The sequence below is a fragment of the Gigantopelta aegis genome, chromosome 8, assembly GCF_016097555.1.
Source record: "Gigantopelta aegis isolate Gae_Host chromosome 8, Gae_host_genome, whole genome shotgun sequence".
In the NCBI taxonomy this organism is placed as follows: Eukaryota; Metazoa; Mollusca; class Gastropoda; order Neomphalida; family Peltospiridae; genus Gigantopelta; species Gigantopelta aegis.
This window is the reverse complement of record NC_054706.1, coordinates 38828289-38852358: the sequence shown is the minus strand read 5'-3', so window position 1 is coordinate 38852358 and position 24070 is coordinate 38828289. Positions and strand designations below refer to the sequence as shown.

General features: G+C 36.9%; 1 protein-coding gene across 3 annotated transcripts in view; it reads left to right on the top strand.

Annotated features, from left to right (window-relative positions):
• The first annotated feature begins 4314 nt into the window (after positions 1–4314).
• LOC121378637 (axin-1-like) overlaps positions 4315–24070 on the top strand; it is a 42958-nt gene continuing 23202 nt past the window's right edge. The window contains exons 1-3 of one of the 3 annotated variants that reach the window (XM_041506904.1): positions 4315–4446; positions 15608–16680; positions 19561–19704. In XM_041506904.1, coding sequence (XP_041362838.1) covers positions 15686–16680; positions 19561–19704 — 1139 coding nt within the window. In that variant the 5' untranslated portion in view covers positions 4315–4446; positions 15608–15685. Of the gene's footprint in view, positions 4677–5454; positions 5527–15607; positions 16681–19560; positions 19705–24070 lie in introns of those variants that run through there. The other 2 variants (XM_041506902.1, XM_041506903.1) reach the window with 2 other exon arrangements.

Below are 24070 nucleotides of genomic sequence, written 5' to 3'. Positions count from 1 at the left end.
TGCTCAGGCGCGTGCACCGGGGGGGGGGGGGGGGGGGGGGGGGGTCGAACCCCCCCTGCTCAAGGCGAATTTTTTTTTCATATCCCGATTTTTTTACATTCCTAAGAATGGATATGAAAGTACTGAGATGTTATCGGGCTTCGCCAGACACCTCGATCTCCCCCCCTGCAAAATTTAACATCTCGACCCCCCCCCCCCTTGCATAATTTGACATCTCGACACCCCCCCCACCCCACCCCACCCCCACCCTGCAAAATTTCCTGCGCACGCCCCTGATGCTTCCTTCCCTCGCTGGCTGAAGAAAGTATCTCTTCCAGAATAAAGATTAACTGGTTTTGCGTGGTTGAATAGATGTCAGTGGCATTTCATTTCCATATCGATTTTTAAGATGTCGAAATGTCCAGCGAAACATCGTGTTGAACTATCACTCGATGATTAACTTAAAAATCATTAACAAATTTGAAAGTTTATCTAAGCCAACATTAATGTCACTAAGTGAAAACTTTAGTGTAGGAAACTCAACTGAAGAAATTCAAGAAACTCAAGAAACGACGCGAACCTCGCAAACCGGACACCTCTGATGACCGGACATTGTATTCGGTCCCATGGGTGTCCAGTTTAGAGGGGTTTCTCTATATATGTTAATCCACCATTTGGTTTTATTGGTGACCCACCCTACACTATAAGGCATTTTGAATGATTGGCTCCTGAACACTGTAACCATACATCTTCCCTTGTTGGTGTGAAATACTTTGGCTACAGTACACACACACACACACGCACGCACGCACGCACGCACGTACGCACACAAATACAACGTTTAGCCAATACAATCTGTATTTCAAACCATTGTATGTTTACACTGGTGAAGGGGACAGATTCCCATTAAGAAAAAAAAGAAGAAGCATAATTGCATGCGTTTCTGTTATGACCTGGACGACTGGACTTGCTCTGGCTAAGATACACATACAAGGTTCACCTTAGCCCGAGTACTCTTAACTATAACAGAGCTAGACGGACATTTGGACATAAATACGCTCTCATTACAGTCAGAGACCAAGCTATGTATTTTTTTGGCAATTCCCGACAACCAAAAGGTTGGCAAAGATTTCCGCTCTAATATCAGAACAATCCTATGTTTGACGTTAAATACTTTTACATCGATAATTTTCGAGTTAATTGATTAAAAAAAATCCACATATTAATCACTAATACACACACTACAAAAAGAAACCCGACAGCTCCCACATTCAGCTAAGCTTCGGCAAACTCCGGACATCAGAATTCTAAGTTCGCCGACCTATATCGTGACGTTGCGTCACATGATCGCCCACTCAGCCATTCCGTCTACTAGGCGGAATCGCCCAGTGGGCGATCACGTGATCTACGTCACGAAATAGGTCACCGAGCTTTGTAATTCTTGCGACGGAGTGTCACGAAGATTAGCTGAATGTGGGTGCTGTCGGATTTCTTTCTGCACTATGTGTATTAGTGATTAATATGTGGATTTTTTTTAATCAGTTAACTCGAAAATGATCGATGTAAACATAGGATTGTTGTGGTATTAGAGCGGAAATCTTTGCCAACTTTTTGGTTGTCGGGAATTGCCAAAAAAATACATAGCTTGGTCTCTGACTGTAATGAGAGCGTATTTATGTCCAAACGTCCGTTTAGCTCTCTTACAGTCAGAGTACTCGGGCTAGGTTCACCTATATGCTTCCCTCCCTCCAATGTCGCTTTTTTGTTTCCATCTTGAAGTTTTTCAGTTCTTAAGTTACATTTAAATATCGAAGTTCTGTTTTTCTAAGCAGGTATAAATTGCAATATAACCATCCGAATCCCAAGTGGATTACAATAATATAACCATCCGAATCTCAAGTGGATTACAATAATATAACCATCAGAATCCCAAGTGGATTACAATATGCCCATGTTTATGTCCTCCTTAGGGTTCGCATGACGAATTTGTATATGGACAAATTTGCATATGAGTAAATGCACTTTTACACGACACAATTTAAAGTTTGTTTTGTTAAATGACACCACTGGAACATATTGATTAGTTAATCATCGGCTATTGGATGTGTAATCATTTAGTAATTCTGACACGTAGTCATCAGAGGAAACCCACTACATTTTTCGATTAGCAGCAAGGGTATCTTATATGCACTTTCCCACAGACAGGAAAGCACATACCACGGCCATTGGTTGGAAGGAGAAAAAAAGCAATCAGTTAAATGGATCCACCAAGGTGGTTCGATCCTATGACGCAAGTACCTCGTGCGAGCACTCAACCGACTGAGCGTAATCCCGCCCGACCTCAGGACTAGATGCAAAGTTATTCCTGAGTAATTTTACTCGAGTATATTTACTGACGTAAGTAGGCCTAAATATACTTACATGAGTAAACAGGTCCACGCGTTTGGGGTATAAGAAGTTTGTTTTGTTTAACGACACCACTAGAGCATATTGATTTATTAATCATCGGCTATTGGATGTTAACCATATGGTCATTTTGACAGTCATATAGATGAAACCCGCTACATTTTTCCATTAGTAGCAAGGGATCTTTTATATGCATCATCCCACAGACAGGATAGCACATACCACAGCCTGGATCCTAGACCGACCGCGCATCATGTGAGCGTTTTACCACTGGGCTATGCCCCGCCCTCTTGGGGTATAAGATACATAGTATCCATAGTTTAGCATGTGCCGGGCTGTCCTTAGTGTCACGAGAGTCGAGGTGCAGTGTTAAATAGTGGGCGTCTACATTCTTTAAAAACCAGTTACCAACTTTGCAGAAATTTTATTTTCACCTTAATTATTTCATTGGTGTTACTTTGTAAGCTAGTATGTTAGACTAAACGCCAATATATTGTTTCCTAACAGCTTAGTTTCGTTTGTAACCTGTGCCGGATCACAGGAAGTTTGATCGCTCTGCGACGTGTTCCACATCTCGAGGGTCCGCGGGCGGTTCCCTTTGATCTTTCTATCCCTTTGTACACACGCTAATTACACCATCCACTCTTTATCAGCAGAAAGTACAAACATCTGCCAGACGGCAGAACTCTGAAAGAAAAAGAAGTTGGCCACGCGCCAGTATAGTATCTTAACTGGATTAAATAAATAAATAAATAAATAAATAAATAGAGATAGAGAGAGAGAGAGAGAGAGAGAGAGAGAGAGAGAGAGAGAGAGAGAGAGAGAGAGAGAGAGAGAGAGAGAGAGAGAGAGAGACAGAGACAGAGACAGAGACAGACAGACAGAGACAGAGACAGAGACAGAGACAGAGAGAGAGGAGAGAGAGCGGGGGAGCAGGGGCGTGTTATAGTCTGGAACTGGAAGGGCGGGTGTGTCGAATATGAACCTAGCAGACAATTTTGACTAAATTTTCCCAGGACACCTATGTCATGTGAATAGCCTAATATACCCTAACCCTAACCAATCCATCACCCTAATAAATAATGGAATTGTCATGTGGAGGGTGGAAATATGTGATTGGGAGGTTGCCATAGCGCCACCAACCTCCACCCCCACCCCACTACCTTCGTCCATGAGGAGTATGAGTCACAGGCCTATATATTAACAATTATCTTTTATAATATATACATAATGTTTGGGTTTCAATTTTCTTTTTATATTAAAGCAACAAAAAAAGAAAAGAAAAGAAAAAATAAAGAAAAGAAGATAAACAGGCACAAACAGGGACATCAAACATTGTTTTATTACTGGCCTTAGTTTTGTTGACGTGTGTATTGGTTTACTTTAACATCAAAGGGACACTTAAGCCAACACGTGTAATTTATAGGGGTTGTATATTATTCCACATTTCTTCAGAATATTGACCTGTTTTTATAAATAAGTAATTCTGTGTAATAAAACTTGTGTTCTATGATGTTTGGAAGTTATTCCATAAGCACACGATTTGTCAGTGTTCAATTCAACAGACAAAAGCGTTTGTTTTAACGTCGGTAACTTCTAAGACATCGAACTCTCCTAACCCCAGGTTACCGTCTGAAGCGATGAATGCAACGAATGAGGTGGGGGAGTATGGATGTACTATCATACAATATTGAACGCATTAAGACCCTTTTCTTCACACTGTAAACCCATATTGATATTTTTATAAAAGCAGTTGTTTTCTCACACAGGTCATTACATGCGGTGTCACAATCTGCATGTTAGTAAATCTGTATATTACCTTCACTCCCTACCATGGTGGACTAACCCAAAATGTTTTTCTGAATGTTGATTTTATCTTCGCGCTCATTGGTGCGGTACATCTAAGGGTTGTGACGTCACGTGTATGGGGGATTGTCGGCGGTAGGCATGTGGCTTTGATCTTATGGATTCAAACTTTTTGAATCTGTATCAACGTTGTTTTTGCTACATTCACCAGTGTTTCATATCGATATTGGGTGTACTTGTTATGACATCGCAAAGGTAAGATAGGCGAAAGCAGGCCTTTGGACTGTACCATACTTAGGTCCGACGTGTATGTTTTTGTTCAACTGTGTAACTGTGGGATTTCCTTTGATGGATAATACTGGTGCGGCCTTTCACCTTGCGACCAACTTGTGTTCGGTTTGGATTTTTACCCTGTTCGTGTGAAAAAGCTGGATTTATTTGTTCATTTGCTATTCCTCGGATTGCTTCAGAGAAATTGATCATTGGTATACACACCTTTTTATATATATATATATATATATATGCAGATAGATTTAATATTGACTTAAAATAGTTTTTGAGTACTGGCCGGTATTATTTGTTTTATTTATTTGGTTTTTTTTTTTCTTTTTATAATCACAATCATTTATTTACATTTATCGTAAATTTACATGGTTGTATTGAAATTAATTGCAGATGAAATATATTAGTTTGTTTACAAAGTAAATTTAGTTATATTATTATTACTTTAAGTGGTTTAAATACTTTATAATCATAATATAATTTTAAACTTTTTAAAACACTTTGATTTCTATAGTTTTAAAATATACTTACCTTTGATTTTTATATTGTATTACACATTTCTCCACTTCGCCTTACAGTAACACTGTAGTTTTACATATTATATAAATAATATTTTCATATACTTAGCCTACCTTTTGTGACACCCAATAGCCGATGTGTATTTTTGTGCTGGCAGCTGGGGTGTCGTTAAACATTCATTCATTCATTCATTCATTCTTAATCATGATCAAAATATTTTGATGAATATTTATATTTACTTTTAAAGTAGTACATATACACGATTTGTTTTCCATTTTATTAATAATAATTGTAAACAATAAAACGTTATATCTTTGAAACGTACCTGATCACATGAAAGGGGAAACTGTTTCATCATTGTTGTTTATTTATATCAATGGGTAGTTGGTTAGGGCCTATTGCATAATGGGGGAAATGGATTCAAGCCTCTTTTCGGAGTGCCCTCATTTGCATACGGTGTAATGGCGGCCTTGTCGAGGGGTAAGAAAGGCCGCTTTGATCTTTTTCGACCTGATTTTCATCCGTAAACTCGAGGTATGCATATTTTATAAAATATCTTGTAATAGTTATTTACGTGTGGAAAACTATGATTGTGTTTATGAATAGTTGTATTCAATAATAAACGTGCAGCATTCCATTGTCTATAGGTCTTTCACGGCAACTTCTGAGAGCATTTATTTCGTTGGTAAATGCGGTCAGACTCGATGGAGGTTTTCTATTCAAAGAGAGGGGTCGTAAAAATTGGAGAACCTGTGCGTTTACTTGTATTATTTAGTGTTTGCAGGCAGGCTATGTTAATTAGTTATACAGCTGTGTCATAATCGGCCATAGCCAATTGATTTCAATCAAACACGTTTTTTATTAACCACAATTTGTTTACTCCAGAAGGCCAAACTTTTTATATTTATAATTTTAATTCTATTCTGAATTCTTTTCATCAATATAATCAATATTATAATGCGTCTCATACTAATAGTTGTTATTGAACCGTTTCACGTGACTGGTGTCCTGATTTAGGTTTTGATTTAACAGTAATACTAGAACACATTTATTTCTTATCAGCTACTGGATAACATTTGGTAATTATTGTAGTCTTATTAGAGGAAAGCAGCCACATTTTCCCATTAGCAGCAACATGGCTTTTATATATGCACGTTCCCACAGACAGGACAGCACATATCATGACTTTTGATATAGTGTGAAATATTGGGCTATTTGTCATTATGGACAGTGCATTACGACTGGAAAATCAAAGGCTGTGGTATCTGCTATTCTGTCTGTGGGATGGTGCATATAAAAGATCCCTTGCTACTAATGGAAAAAAAGTATAGGCTTCCCTCTCTTAGACTTAAAACATAGTTTTATTTTTGAATTCTTATTAATATTAAAAAAAGGACCAAACCAAAAGTGATGTTTTTGTGGTTTGAAATCGTAATGCGTTGGGAGCAAACTGACATATTTTTCGAGTATGGTGGCAAATGGGTATGGGCAATCTAATTAAAATTAGCTCCACTATTACATGTGGATCTAACACCAGCCAGTTGGAGCTCATGTCCACCAATCAAAACCTTACTTGCAGAATCCTGCCAGTGATTTAAAAATAATTTGAAAACATTCCGAATTATCCTGAGGGTATACGACATGTTTCGTGTGAATTACGAATGCCTTAAAACATTTTGATTTTATAAAATAAATAATTTGTAATGTAAAACTGAAGACTGATTTAGTTAGGGTTTTTTTTATAAATAAATGATTTATAATGTAAAATTGAAGACTGATAACCCACCCCGTACGTATTGGTATGGTTCGCTGTACTGCTGCCACTAAAATAGACTCGCCCAATATTTTTAGAATTTGTATGCTCCCAAATAACGTTATAAAAGGCGAAGTGTGATTGGTCAATATTTAAATTATTATTTACAGACTAAATGTTACCTGAACATTGGGGACTACGCAGTGTTGTTAGCAATCTGATTAAAATTAGTTCTACTGGTCTAAATAAGGCATTCGTAATTCACATGAAACATCGTAATACCCTCAGGATAATTCGGAATGTTTTCAAATTATTTTTAAATCACTGGCAGGATTCGGCAAGTAAGGTTTTGATTGGTGGACATGAGCTCCAACTGGCTGGTGTTAGATACACGTAATAGTGGAGCTAATTTTAATTAGATTGGGGTATGGGGCGCAGGGACGAACAGGCTTGGGACGAAATGTCAGACATTCATTCATTCATTCCCAGTCTTTAAAATTTGGGATATCTGTCAAGTAACAACAAAATAAATATTCAATAATGATAAAAATACTGCTTAAAAACAAATATGCTGTGCAGCATTTTGTGACGTCTTTGCTAATTGCTACGACTAACTTAAAAAGCTGGGTAACCAGTGTACAGGTTACATGTGAATCAAATGTACTGACATCGAAGCCTGGAAATAGTGGCCAATCACGAATGTTATCTGGTTAAAATTTGCCATTTGTTAAGCTTTAAAAGTCACAAACATCAGGCCTCTGAAGAACATTTTGTTCACAATTTGCTTGCACAAATCTAATTTTGTGTAATCTATGTTTGCTTGATGAGCGGTTGGTTTGGGATCGATCCCAGTCGGTGGGCCCATTGGACTATTTCTCATTCCTGCCAGTGCACCACAACTGGTATATCAAAGGCTGTGGTATGTGCTATCCTGTCTGGGATGGTGCATATAAAAGATCCTTTGCTACTAATGGAAAAAAATGCAGCAGGTTTCCTCTCTATGACTCAAAATGACCATGTTTGACAACCAAGAGCCAATGGTTAATAAATCTGTGCTCTAGTGGTATCGTTAAACAAACATTTGACTGTTTTGTTCTCACAAAATTTATAACAGCATTTGTAAACATATAATGGGTTATGCAAAATGGTTACCTGGATTTATTTTTGTGTACATAACCGATATATGGGTCACGCATATTTTCAATTCTCAATTCTCAAAGGCCTGAATATTTTAATATTAGCCCAGCTACTTAGCGGCCATTCTTAGTCACTGGCAAAACACGGGCAACTTCTCTTGCTTCTATGAGGATAAAATTTCTCTGATGACTACAAATCAGAATTACAAAATGTTTGACATCCAGTAGTCAATGATTAATTAGTCAATGTGCTCTAGTGGTGGTGTTAAACAAAAGTAACTTCTTCTTTTTTTTCATGAGCATAAAAAGTCTTAACATATCGGGTGAGACTGTTTATATGGCCACTGTACATACCACGAATCTTACCAATACATTTGGGTAGGGATGTGTGACTGCTTAACTGAGATTTAAGGTAATAAGACTTTGAATGTTCAAGATCTTTCAAAAGTAAGAAACAAATTAATGTGAGACTGTCCTAAATATACCATAGTATTTACCATTTGACACCCAATAGCCAATGTGTATTTTTGTGCATGGGTGTCGTTAAACATTCGGTCGGTCGTTCGATCCGTCCGTTCATTCGTTTGTTCGTTCATTCATTCATTCATTCACTCTGGTAGAAACCCTGTATACAGGCAGTCCTCAGCTGTTACGGCTGTGGTTCATACATCACAGTGGCTGATTTCAACATAAACAACATGATACAAAATATAATTATAACCTGGATTGTATACTAGAAGAAATAGTTTTTATGACTATGTACTATCAAGTTTGTTTCCGACTTGAAACTAACGTTCAGTATTTATATATCAAAATTAGTTTCCGACATAATTCAGCTGTTCAAGAGTTTTGTATACATTCAGCATAATTCCAAATGTTCAAATCACTGGCAAGTTTTAATTGATCAAATGAAATTGTCACAATGTACCTATAGTCATTGGACTCATCCCTGGAAACAATACACACTCCCTCCTCACTGTGAGTAGGTCTGTGCTAAGATTTTAGCATTCACCTGATTAGAACAATAATCAGATTTGTGCATTCACAAATGTTAACACTTGTTTGGTCTCAATATCAATAAGTCATACCTGGCTTTCACACCCCATTCCCCAGCGTGTACACTGAGTTAAACAGAACAAAAGATTCAATCAATAATTAAGTAAAGCATTTACAAAATACTGGTCTTATGCCAATTTATAAACTTTGTCATGTTTAAACAAAAAAGCTAAATTTGCTTGCCACTTGATTTCGTGGAATTAACAAGCATCATCAGTAATATGGTCACTGCGAGTCCAACCACATGTTCACCAAGCAGTCAAAGCCAAAGTGAAAATTTAACAAGTGAATATTATTACTCTGACAATATGCCACATATGCATGATGCGCAAAGATTCAATACTTAAAATATGAGCGGCAGGTATTTTTCATTTTCCGTGGTTCAAATTTAGAGTAATTTTGAGTAAATAAATTAGCATGTGATGAGATGAGAACTTTTTCGCTCAAGTGGACATCGTTGTGCATGAGCACATGCGAGCAGGAACAATTGCCCGTGTGAAACATCAAGGACTGCTACATGCAGTATTCGTACTTGAAAATATGTTATTGCTTTTGGTTCCTTTAATTATTTTTCCATTTATCATGTATCTTTATAGAGTTAAAGCCGTTTGACAAGGATTTAAAAAATTATTTATTTAGTTGTCTGATGGGCAACTCGTATCATAGTATTAAAGTTGCCCGACTAGGTCGACATGGATGACAGGTCGACTAAAAATTTGACAACTGGTATGAAAATTCTTCTTTTCTTGTTGGAGAGTAGAAATCACTTCTACTCTTTCAATTATTACCTTTCTGATGGACATTTTTAAACAAATTGCTAACAATAAATTCTGATCCACATTTAAAATTCTATTGGGTATCCAAAGGATGGACATGTAGTCCAGAAGCTGGACAGTGCGTACACAAAGAGACCGGAAATACTCGGACCATTATTGATTCACTGACCAGTCCCATATATGCAACAATTAACCCTGGACAAACAGGTCTGAACACACAGACCCTAGTTAGAGCACTGCACAAACATAGCGCACATGTTTGATATTTTTCACAGGTCACCGCCTAAATGTCCCATTTCAAGTCAAATGGTCATCAGTTAGTGCTTTGTAAATAAATGTGACCGCTACTGTCCAGTGGTGATGTTGTCAAGTTCTCAAATCTCTCTTTCACAAACTGATGGTACAAAAAAAAAAAAAAAACCTGACTGTAAAGTTTATTTCATGTAGGTTAATATTTTAATTTTAATTAATTTAGTGTTTATATATCCAATTGTGGTTACGGCACAGTGTTATTGGCTACCTGGGATATGTCATCAGAACTTAGATGTATTTAGAGGTAGTACAAGAGAGAGTTATGTAGTGGCGAAGGGTGTCACTAGAAACTTGAAAGGGTTTCATCTTTTTGTAGTGAAGTATGTAAACACTTTTCAGTGCTAAAAAAAGATACATGAACAAATTAATGAATTATTAACGAAACCGGAACCTATTGGGTAAATGGCAGTCAATATAAATGTATACAAAATTTATAAAATTACCAGGAAAACCCAGTATAAACAACCATTGTGGCTAATATCAGCTCAAGATACCAAACTTAGAAAATAAAAAACAAACAAAAATGTTGTGTTCAGATGATGGGAACAGTGTATGGAGCATTGGTAAACAAAACACCAACTATTGACAGTTTGTCACAGAACATTTAAAATGATACACATAGGGCCAAATTACCAAAGCCTAGGTGTTTTTTAATGCAGATGTTTAAGCATTGTAAATTGTAGTTACCTGCATGCAAGTCAAAAACAGAGTGTGTAAATTGTAGTTAACTGCATGCAAGTCAAAAACAGAGTGTGTAAATTGTAGTTAACTGCATGCAAGTCAAAAACAGAGTGTGTAAATTGTAGTTAACTGCATGCAAGTCAAAAACAGAGTTTGTAAATTGTAGTTAACTGCATGCAAGTCAAAAACAGAGTGTGTAAATTGTAGTTACCTGCATGCAAGTCAAAAACAGAGTTTGTAAATTGTAGTTACCTGCATGCAAGTCAGAAACAGAGTTTGTAAATTGTAGTTACCTGCATGCAAGTCAGAAACAGAGTTTGTAAATTGTAGTTACCTGCATGCAAGTCAAAAACAGAGTTTGTAAATTGTAGTTACCTGCATGCAAGTCAGAAACAGAGTTTGTAAATTGTAGTTACCTGCATGCAAGTCAGAAACAGAGTTTGTAAATTGTAGTTAACTGCATGCAAGTCAGAAACAGAGTTTGTAAATTGTAGTTACCTGCATGCAAGTCAAAAACAGAGTTTGTAAATTGTAGTTACCTGCATGCAAGTCAAAAACAGAGTTTGTAAATTGTAGTTATGGCATGTAAACTTGTCAAAAACAGAGTTTGTAAATTGTAGTTACCGGCATGCAAGTCAAAAACAGAATTTGTAAATTGTAGTTACCTGCATGCAAGTCAGAAACAGAGTGTGTAAATTGTAGGTACCTGCATGCAAGTCAAAAACAGAGTTTGTAAATTGTAGTTACCTGCATGCAAGTCAAAAACATAGTTTGTAAATTGTAGTTACCTGCATGCAAGTCAAAAACATAGTTTGTAAATTGTAGTTACCTGCATGCAAGTCAAAAACAGAGTTTTTAAATTTGGCCAGTATAAATTTGAAAACATCACAGATGATTACAAAACTTACACACATATATATATATATATATATATATATATATATATATATATATATATATATATATATATATATATATATATATATATATATACATACATACATACATACACACACACACAAAAATTCAGGAGTGGAATATTATTTTTTTGGGGTATGATGATTGTTGTCTTCAGTTTAATAACATAAATAAAGGCACCAAGGGAAACATTTCCTTCACACAGCTATGATTTCAGTCTTGTGCTTTGAGCATTAACCTATGCTGTTTATTGGATACTGATGCTTTTTATCATGTTACAAATAATACTTTTACTAATTTTTACATATATAACATCAGGGTTTCTGCCAGAGGGTAAAATGGGTATGGCGCCATATCCAGATCTTTTGCAGATTTTATTTTTTAAAGTTCGCTTTTGACACAATTTTTTTTACCCTTAACCCTAACTCTAGCCCATTTTCTTTCTGGGGGAGGCCCCTCACACCCCCTTCAGCACACACAATTGTTAATATTCAATTCCATAGTGCCATACCCCAAAGTGTCTTTCTGGCAGAAACCATGAACATGAAATGTTTGGGAAGGGCACTGTTGCAAACAAGGTATCACAGCATTATTCTTGTCCTTGACAATATCCAATTTTTGGAGCACATTGTTAAGTAAGTAGGGCAACCACATGAATGCCTTGATAACATTTGAAACCATAAAAATTGTCGAAAGTGATTTTGATTGAGCATAAACCGTGCACGTTGCACATCCTCCTTTTTTTTTGAAGTGGTACTGGAATATAATTAATCCAGCCTCAAACAAAAAGGCTTCATTTACGATTCACATAATATTAATTTTATATATACCTAAAAATACCAACACCAAACCTCTCTCAAAACAATATTAATAATATTAAAAAAAAAGACCGCAAAACATTTCTTTTGAGCTTCTGATTTAATATTAGTATGTGTTTGTGTTATTGCTAACATATGTTCTAAAACAAAACTTTCCCCACAAACACCATTATATTGTTCTGAATACAGACATCTCATTGAATGTTTCCTTTTGAATGAGCAAGTTTGGGTTTGCAGCCCTCGTTAAGCTTGCTTCACAATGTTTGACCTGGATTGCTCTGCCAGTGCCATTAAAATTGTTAAAGCACCAAGACTAGACCTGGGGCATAGATAAAAGTAGACAGTTTATGTTGGGGGCCAGCAACCAGTCCATAGCTTATGACCAAACAATGTGTGGTGGGGCCCTCACGGGGTACACCATTTCTGCCCATTCAGGTGTTTTACTCGCACAGGTTATTAATACGCCATACGGCACATCTTACAGTATGTGGTATGGTAGTCATTTGGTACTGTTTTATAGCATCAATCTGACTTTACGTTGTGAAACAGAATTAAGCAACACACAGGTTTTGTTTAAAAATGTGTTAATAGTATCATTTGTTCTTAATCAAAAAAAATATTAAAAAAATTGCTCATAAAAATAATGCTGAAGTATTGCTAATATTTATATATACCGTATATAGATTTTCTAAATTCCACTTTAATTTGTATTATGCTTAAAAGTACAGGAATGCAGCACTTTAGACCTGGCTCATTTTGGCACAAGGGGTGTTTTCGTCTGTTATGAGCACACTGATGTCTTTTTAGTTCAGTAATGAAATTAATAGGAGATAAAAAAAATTAGATACTCAGAAATGCATTTCAAGTTTTGGTTTTTTTTTTTTTTTTTATCTAATAACAGCTTAAATTTTCAGTGGTTTTGAGGTGGATGTTTTACGGTCAGCGTGTTTATTTTTAATTTGTGCTTGCTTATTTTGGACATGTTTATCACCTCACAAAACAAATCAAAAGTGTTTCCCATAAAATTTGAAGTCCTGAAGCCTGTGCATTTGAAAGCTCATTCCTGATTGGTTATTATAATTAGCTGGTGGTTAGACCTTCTTGGTTTTTTTCACCTACTGTTTCTATTACTAAACTACAGAGTTTTGGAGAGATGTTCGTAACACGGGTCCTATAGAATGGAAATCACAGATTTTCTGCCAGACCCACATCATGAAGCATTTTTCTTTTTTGTTTGTCATTTAATAACAATTACAACTGTTTTGAATCAGTGAATGTGTGTGTTGCTATAAAACATTTCAGATTCTGGATTTATTTTATAAATAGTACAGATACATGATTAAAATAAAAACAAGGACAAACTGACCAATCTTTTGTTCCTCAATTTATGAACAACAGGCAGTGACATTTTGTTTGCTGCCTCCCCATAAGGGCCTCACGAGCTTCTTGCCTTGAATGCTAGGTTTCCTGTTCAAAGGATAGAGTTAGAATTATGGCTTTTTTCACTGAGAAGAGGGAAGGTTTTCTCCCTTTATTGTGAGGTCCCAGAGTTCAAGCGTCTTAGCGATGACTGTTTTTTCAGGTATTGCTTGATAGGGCTGTAAACATATGGCTGTGTGTGCATTTCTCTACCAGTCTGCCTTTGATAGCACTCTCTTTGAAGTTGCTTGGCTATCTTGAGCTAGCTTATTACAACGGAGGTGTTTTTTCTCCTACTTGAAAGCGTCCCGAGCAGCATATTTCTTGAAGCCAGCGTCTTGGCCTAGTCTGTGTAAATGACTCTTCAAAGTGAACAGCTCCAGCTCTAAGTCTCCCAGCTCACAGTTTAATGTCCTACATACAAAGGTCACAATTTAACTTGTCCCAAGGAAAACAGCTTTGCTCTTGCTTCCACCAAATGTATGATACTCTGATTAACTTGAAGTTTGCCAGGTTGGTTGGGGGGTCGAGGCTATTTCCTTTGAAACTTTTTCAACAGATATATTCAGATTTTGTTACAATTTTTCTTCTCTAGTTGTTGAGAAATGCACATCTGCGCTCTAACTCTGTGTTGTAGGGCGTTTGGCTGATATTTAAAGGGTCGTAAGATCAACCCCCAGTTGGCAAACACTGCAAGTAAGTTTTAGATTTGATGAGGTTCTGTACTAACTAGTCCATTAAATAAATTAAGTGAAAGTTTTGTGATACTTGCAGTGTTCGACACATATTTGAGAAAGTCACTAGCCCACACAGAACCTTTGGCTATAGTGTCTAGCATGTATGGATATATAAATGATAATAGAGTTGATAATTTCCACTGGCCGGGACTTAGCGTTAGTGGATGTGTTTAATCCTGTAGTTGTTACAATGTCACAGATTGGAATTAGAATGAGAATATTGGCTTTCATTTTGTTTGAAATTTGTAATTCATTTCTAATGTTTATACAGAATTATTGATATTTTTTAAGAATATATCAAGGTGGGGTTTTTTGGGGGGTGGGGAGTAACGGTTGTATTTTTTTTGCCTCAGTGTTTTGCCAAATATAATTCTAAAGTTAACTGTTAATTTTGTGGAGTAAGATAGTGTATAACAATGTTGGCGGTATGTTTTAAATTGCTGGTGGACAGGTCTGTTAAAATAATAGAAAGCTTCAGTGTTTGTGTTGCTTCTCCTCTTGCTGAGATATGAATTCTTGATTGTGGGTCATGGCAAGTTGATCACTCACGCTGGTGTGTTGTGAGTTGTATAACCACGGCCACATTGTTAGTGGGTTGCCCTGTAGTTCCACCATTTGCTTGCAATGCAAGAAACAATAGTCTTTTATGTCTGGCTTTAGTGTATTTTGTAGTCCAAATGAATGGGAATTTGATTCAGGAAATGTTTTGTCATTAATTTTTTAAATAATCAATATAATTACAAGTAGATTTTTGTTCCAGTATACTGATCATGATTTGTAAATATCTTGGTTTAGTGTACAAGCTATTAAATTATACATTATAATATTAAAACAAACTTAAGATGTTACAAGCTATAAAATTGTATATTTATATTAAACAGACATTTAAGATTGTGTTATAGGCTATAAAATTATACATTAAATATTAAAAACAAAACTGAATCCTGGTGACTGCAGATTGTAATTTGTATTGAAGTTGACGGTGTGTAATTGTATGATATACTTTCAGATGTGGTGCTAAAAGGACTGTAGAGGACAACCTGCAAGTTAGGCTGACTCTAGTCGGAGGGATGTCGCCTTGTCGACGATGACTAGCAAAGTCTATGAGTTTCTCAATGATTCCGGGGGGAACAACTTCACTGAAACATCGCAGCGCCCACCTGTGCCGGGTGAGGAGAACGAACTCCAGTCCAATGGAGGTATGTCCACGCAGAGCAGTGGCTCCCACAAGAGTCATGTGTCTACCAAGAGCACCAGAAGCCAGTCGTCCAACAAGAGTGCCAAAAGCACCAAGAGTGCTGCGTCTAAGAAAGGGGAGCTAACTCATTCACCTGCCGCGACCCCGCGCAAGTCGAATCTGGATAAGACAAACGGGTCTTTAAAATGCTCCTCCCTTAAGCTGGACAATGATGACATGGATGCCCCGCTGGGGTTTGAGCCTGAGGGCAGTGCGGCCAGTTCGCCTCCGTTCACGGAGAACAGCACCCCACCCCACCTGAAGTGGGCGGAGAACATCTCTCACCTGCTCAACGACAGCGAGGGGGTGGACCTCTTCAAGGAGTACCTCAAGAAGGAGCATGGCGGTTACACCGAGGTGCTGTTCTGGTTTGCGTGCCAGGGCCTCAAGCAGACGTGTAACCCAGACGATGTGCCCGGGATAATCAAGGCCATTTTCAAGGGTTTCATTCGCAGTGATAAAATACCGTGTCTTAATGCTAGTACAAAGCGCAAGATTGTCGACAGTTTTTCTCGTAAGGAGGGAATAGACCGAAGTATTTTCGATTCCGCCCAGGCAGAAGTGGAAAAGTTTATGCGCAGTGTGACATATCCTGCATTTCTCAATTCGGATTTCTATGTGCAATATGTGCAGACATACAGCGACAGTCCAAAGTCGAGTCATTCGAGTGGATCTAACAGTGCCCGGCCGGTGTCACAGTCGGGGCCCCTCCCTTCGCTGCCGGAGGATAAAGAACTTGATACTAGCATACCAAAGACTTTGATGGGGCCGCCACTTGTCAACAAGGTTCCTGGTCACAAGTTTTCTCGCTACCGTGGCACGCGGAGGCCCGAGACCTACACAGGGTAAATATCGTAACGTCTTAACTCTTCAGGCCTCTGAACATTGTGACAACAATCGTTTTATTCGCACTTCATTCACACAAATATAATTTAGCGTAACCTATTTTCCGTTTGCATATTAAATTTAGCATGTTATTTAAAATTACATGGACATAACAGGTTACGCAAAAAGAAATGTGTTACCAGAATTTATGTTTACATAACCATAAATTGTTTATGTAAATATTGATTTCTCAGAGGCAGTGCAATGCTAAAAGACTTGCAAAGAGGATGCTATGTTGTCTAACAGAGCCTAAGAGACCTTTGTGAATTAAGCTCCTGCTCTTTAACTAGCAACAAAATTGAAATGATCCTTCAAATAGGCCATCCGTAAACCTCTTTGGATTGCTATTATTTTAGTGGTGGCTTATATATTTTTATTTTTTCCGCTTTTAAAACCGAAAAAAACATTGATCCTTTCTAGATATGTAACTTTTCTTTTTACTTTTAATAGAAACATTTTTAACTATTACAGACACCCCAGGCCTCTTGAGAATTGAAAATTTGCATAGCATATTATGTCGATTTAAATGTCTTAAATTTACTGCATGAATATAAAATAGCTTACACAAAATTAGATTTGTGATCAAGAGTGATAAGCCAATGAAACACAATTTTTGGGAGGTTTTTACAGGGATGACCAGAAGCATGTTGGGTAAATTCAGTGCTTGAAATTCAGATCATTTTCATGGTAATAGTTTTTCCAGTTGCATTGCTGGTGCTAATTTCGAGGGCAGTAAATTACTAAATTGACCATCTAAGTAACAAATTGTAAAACTATAACTAGGTTTAGTGCCTTTAAAAAAGTGCCTTGAAAATAAGTTCTATGCATATTAATGATAAAGGCTATAATGATCTAATAGTGTACAGGGGTGTTTTAAAAACAGTACAGATTTCAATTATCACATGTGATCATATGACATTTATAGACACATCTAATGTAAATGTTGCATGCTATGCTTTCATACTGCCTTTGAAATGTGATCGGTTTACAATTTGCATGTGTTTGATGTGATAATGAATTGCCTAAATGCCATGCCAGTCTAAAGATTTGTGTGCTTATGTTGTCAGGCTGGCCTAGGCAGGTTTGTGGTGAGGAAATTCACCTGTGTAAAATATAATTTCATCCATATATTATTAATGTAGATGTATATTCACCACTCTGTTCTTTCATTAATAGTGTTATCGCACATTTGCAATATCCTTTGATCCCCACAGAGCTCAATATTAGTTGATTCATTATCTCTTTGATTAACATTATCTCAGGTTTTCATCACCGCTAGTTCCAGAGTTTTTATTGTCCTGATTCCCAATACACCTGTGGTGTGTTTTCTAGCGTGAATGTTAAACTTATTTTAATTACCTACAAGAGCAGTGGTAACTAGTGATTTACATAAAGTGGGTAGCTCCTGTGGGACATTTGTAGAATGGCACTAGTCAGTATTTCTGACAGAAATAATGTTTTTTAGTATGGCACTATGAAATTGAATATTTACAGTGTGCTGAATGCAACAACAGTCAGTAGAGGGTGTGGGGGGGGGGGGGGGGGGGGAGACTCCTCCAGAAACAAAATGGGTATGAGTACATGGGTTAGGGTTAAAACAATAATACAGTAATAATAATAAAGAGTCATTAATTTTGTCATACGGTCAACTTAAAAAATGACTAGGACACTGCAGCAAATTGCTGTATAGCCCCTGTTAAATTCAAGCCCTGCAAAGTGATTGTTTTGTCTATAAAAAAACATTGATATTGATCAGGGCTTCTAGAATTTTTATAAAATCCACTAGCAAAACATCTACTAGGCATGATTAAAAATCCACTAGCAAAACATCTACTAGGCATGATTAAAAATCCACTAGCTCTACTTTACTTTTAAAGTAAATACAGTATTACTAATAGTAATAATCATGTCATCTAAAGAGGGAGATAACACTAAGATTGGGAGGTAGGAGTGGGGATAGGATATTCATATTTACAAAATAGTAATAATCATGTCATCTAAAGAAGGAGATAACACTAAGATTGGGAGGTAGGAGTGGGGATAGGATATTCATATTTACTAATGGTAATAGTCATGTCATCTAAAGAGGGAGATAACACTAAGATTGGGAGGTAGGAGTGGGGATAGGATATTCATATTTACTAATGGTAATAATCATGTCATCTAAAGAGGGAGATAACACTAAGATTGGGAGGTAGGAGTGGGGATAGGATATTCATATTTACTAATAGTAATAGTCATGTCATCTAAAGAGGGAGATAACACTAAGATTGGGAGGTAGGAGTGGGGATAGGATATTCATATTTACTAATAGTAATAGTCATGTCATCTAAAGAGGGCGATAACACTAAGATTGGAGGTAGGAGTGGGGATAGGATATTCATATTTACTAATAGTAATAGTAATGTCATCTAAAGAGGGAGGTAGGAGTGGGGATAGGATATTCATATTTACAAAATAAGACTTAAATGCAGCATTTGACAACTTCTTTTTCACTAGCCATCAGACATGGTAATAGTAGTTATTTACAGCCCAACATTGAATATCACTAGCCACAGGAATGGGGCTACCATAATCTAGAAGCCCTGTTGATTAAAAAAAGGATTATGGTCAGCAGGTTAAAAGTAGGGCCAGTCAGGTAACGAAAAAGAAACTGTATTTTCTATTATGTCTGATAATGCTGGGTTGTTTGTCTTTCAGGAATATGTATTACACCCCTAAGAAGGACCCGTTGTACCTGACTGATAATGCTGGGTTGTCTGTCTTTCAGGAATATGTATTACACCCCTAAGAAGGACCCGTCGTACCTGACTGATAATGCTGGGTTGTTTGTGTTTCAGGAATATGTATTACACCCCTAAGAAGGACCCATCGTACCCGACACACATATCGTATGCACCAGCGTCGGCCCAAGACAGCGAGCTGCAGAGCTTGTCGAGCGACGCACTCACCGACGATACCATGTCGGTGGCCGACAGTAGTATGTAAGTATACACCAGCGTCGGCCCAAGACAGCGAGCTGCAGAGCTTGTCGAGCGACGCACTCACCGACGATACCATGACGGTGGCCGACAGTAGTATGTAAGTATATTCAGTGATGGTTAAAGCTGGCCGGTATATACCGCTTAGTATCGGTATCATAGCAGTATCGATTTACCATACCGAGTAAATCTCAAAATACAGAAATTTCAATAGTAAAAAATGTTTTACCCCATTTAGTAAAGCACTAACAGTATATATGACGAACACATAATAGCTAAAAAGAAGAGAGATGACGGCCTTGTGTATGGAATTTAATTTTATTTAAATGAAATTAGCGGGTGTGCCTTAACTCGAGCATGCATTTAAAGCCAAGTATAACCAAAATGCCGCTCCATATCAGTATCGGTATTGTGTCCATACTGAATACCATACCCATACCAAGGTAAATCACCACAAAAATACCAATACTGAACCTGAAATTTCAATACCGCCCAGCTCTGATGATGGTTTGTGTCATTAATTACCATGCTGAACACTATTGTCTAGGACCTACAATTGTTGGTTTGTCCATTTACTTTTACTGTGTATTGTAGTCACAGGCACAAATTAAAACATGCTGAAAACTAGACTGGCATCATTAACTAGGCTAAAAACAGTCAATTGCTTGTTTCCTACCTATTGCATGCTGGGGCTAAATAGGGTGGGTGGGTATATAAAACAAACTATTTTGGGAAATAACAGTTTTGTATCTTTTTCTTGGTGGTGGGATGTAACCCAGTGGTAAAGCCCTCGCTTGATGCACAGTCAGTGTGGGATCAATCCCTGTCAGTGAAAACATTAGGCTATTTCTCCTTCCAGCCAGTGCACCGCAACTGGTATATCAAAGACCATGGTATGTGCTATCCTGTCTGTGGGATGGTGCATATAAAAGATCCCTTGCTACTGATGGAACAATGTAGTGGGTTTCCTCTCTAAGACTGTAAAAATTACCAAATCCAATAGTAGATGATTAATAAATCGGTGTGCTCTAGTGGTGTCATTAAACAAAACAAACTTTAACACACCACTTTTTAACCTTTTCTTGGTGATAGTTTAAAACAACTATTAAGATCAGGAGGTTAAAAAGTTCTTGTAGGTAAGTCCGGTACTCAGAAAGTTGGGAAACAAACAATATTTTATTTCGTGCCTTAGAGTATTGAAATCAAAATTAAAAAACACCTTTTAGAAGCATATTTTAGATTAAATGAGAGAAATATCTTTTTTGTTTTACTCTGCCCTGGAATTCTTAATCTACCTTGTACAGGCATGCATGTATAAATGTTTGAAGCCAATATATATTATAACTTGGTGTGAATATTGTTTATTAAGGTTAGTTGAGTTTTGTTGTTGTATGTAGTGCACTGGCAGCCTCCAAGTACCTAGATGAAAGAACAATTGAGACCAATGTTCAAACGGCATGGTGACAAAAGAACCAATTTTTATTGACAAAATTTTATGTTTACATTTGAGCAGTGTTCATTTAAAAGGCTCCCTGTGATGAAAAGCCTACTGTCAAGGTTGACGGATCATAGCTAGATGTGTATATGTGTGTTCCGCCAACAGCCCGCACCGTGCATTTGATCGGTGGACTGGAAAAGACGGGATGGATTGATTGTGTTTGCCCCAAGTGTAAGACTGAAGCCTTAAGCTGTTGACTCCGTCTGCGTTTCCCTTTCATCTGGGAATCTTTGCAATTTCACAGCCATATCATTTGTAATGTGTCAAGTAAAAATCCTTTTGAAATCTTCACACCAGTCCTCGTCACCAGGTTAAATAATGTTATTACACATTAAAGTTATTTAAAACTGCTTTATGAAGGACGGTAAATAGTAATTTCAGAGAGAAAAAAAGTGTGTGTTGTATTTCATGCAATGCGGTTACGGTTAACTATTGAAGATTCGGGGGAAGTTTTTTCAGAAGGTTAGAGCTCGAAATAGTGGGCTGTGAAAAGAAGTCCCTTTTTAGACCTAGCGGCTGAAGTAAACAAACATTCACATGCTTAAACCACCCCAAAAATCATAGGTGTTCTCTTTAGCTTGTGACATTTTAATTAAAAAATCTTCAGAAATATTTTATTTCCATACTGTTCTAAAATAGATCTCAAGTCATTTTTAAAATGTTCTCATACTATCCCTAGAAATGTATGAGACTAAACAAATGTTGTCCAGTATAGTATTTAAAGGTTGCCCACAACCCACCACAACAAAAATGTCCATTATGATTGTGAAAAAAGTGTCACTTCGTCCAGTTTTTTCCAGATTGTTTGATGAGTTGTATTGTTACTGGTGGCTTTGTAACAACTACTATTTAGAATCACTTGCCACTGTTTCGAAACCATTAACTGAGCTTATTATTTATTCATGTATACATTTTTACAATTGCTTATGCAAAAAAAACCCATCAATTGCTAATGTGTGTCTTTGATCTCCAAGTGCCATTGAAAGGCATCAAAAGCATTAATAATTGTATGTATTACAGATACACACAAGAGCCATTTGTAATGAGCTGTACTATATTGTATTTAGGTTGTGTGTGTCATCCACTTGCTGCTACTTTCAAAAAAGCCAGTAGCAGGATATAGGCTAGTGGTAGAGTGCTCACATCGGGTGTATGGATTGTAGGGTCATAACTATTTGGACCCATTGAACGGTTTCATGCCTCAACCAGTGCCTCTTGACTGATTTGCTGTCCTGCACTGGCATGTCCAGGATTTCTTTTCAGAGGAGAGCATTGTCTGTGAGTCATGTTATGGGCAATAGGAAAATATATAATATGGTGGGGGAAAAAAGAGGTGTCTGATCCTCATGCCCCTCCCTACACTAGTGCTGTCCTGTGTGTTGGATGGTGTTTAAGACAGTGGCAGTGGGTTTTCTATCTCATTAGACTAGATTAGACCAAGTGTTACGATAACCATATGCCAAACGCTAAATGGCCTTAGCTAAGAATGTGCTCAGGTGTTAAGCATTTCTTTGTTTTCCTTTCAAAACAGTTGGCCAATTTGGACCAAATAGTTGCATATGGGTCTGAATGTTTTATGAATTAATTATAATCAAGTCGCACCTGTGTGAACCCCAAAAAATTGTGCGACCCACAAATAAATTGGCATGTTTTATTGGCAAGACAGATGGTCTGTCTTGCTGTGCATTTTATCTTTGTAGTTAGTTGTGCGGCCAAGTTATTTCATGTTCTTTTGGTACATGCCCTTAAAACTATGCTAGTAGCTAGAGCTGGGTGGCATATCATATATAAATACTGATCGGTATCGGTATCATGTCAATACCAATTTACCGTACTGAGCAAATTTCTAAATATTAAAATTTTGAGATTGAAATTTTTTCCCCGCCATTTAGTAAAAGTTTGTTTTGTTTAATGACATCACTGGAGCCGCCATTTAGTAATATATCTAATGAACACAAAATGGATTGGGTATAAACCAGACGAGGGTACAATCTAACTGTAGACCCTTGATTTCGTCAACTTCGCCTATTCCAATTTCTAATGACGTCACTTTCTAATGACGCCATTAGCTTTCCTGGTGTTATTGTCTATTTGATCCCACAAAAAGAATGTAATTAACCAATCACAATACAGAACACATTCCAGTCAGTTTACAATTCCAACTACCGTACTGATACCGAAGTAAATCACCCCCAAAATTCTGATAAAGATACCAAACCTCGAATTTTAATTGCGTCCAGCTCTACTGGTAGCATGATAACACCCTTAACTAGGTGATGTTGCTCTTCGGTATTTAAAATTTATGAGAAACACTTTATAATTTCGGTTCTGTGATTTTTATGCTACAAGAAACTTACCATTTCTAGGAAATTCGGAGACCTAAAATATATGTGCTTAATGCATGGAGCCGTGATAAAATCTCAGCATGTTTTAGAATTTAAAATGTTTTCTTAATATTAATTCCAAATCAATTTAAAAAGAATGTAAAAGCTGATTATGTGTTGGAATTCCATGCTAATATACATGGGTTAATATTGGTGAAACCAGAATCCTAATACCTGGTATGTGCAAGTAATTTCTGTGCCTATTCAAGTTTAATACTTGACGAGCTTTTTTTTAATGTTATTGTTTTGTTTTATTTTTGTTTTTTAGATTTGTTTGTGGAGATTTTTTTTAGCAGGTGGATGGAATTTTTTGTTTGTTGTTGGTTTTTAGACTTTTGTTGGTTTTGTAGAAGAAGAAAAAAATTAGTTTTTTTTATAGTTTTTTTTCTTTTTTTTTCTTTTGGGGTTTCTTTTGTTGTTTTTAAAATTGTGTTGGGTATTATTAAATTATATCACATGTATTAATTGGAAGGTAACAATATAAACA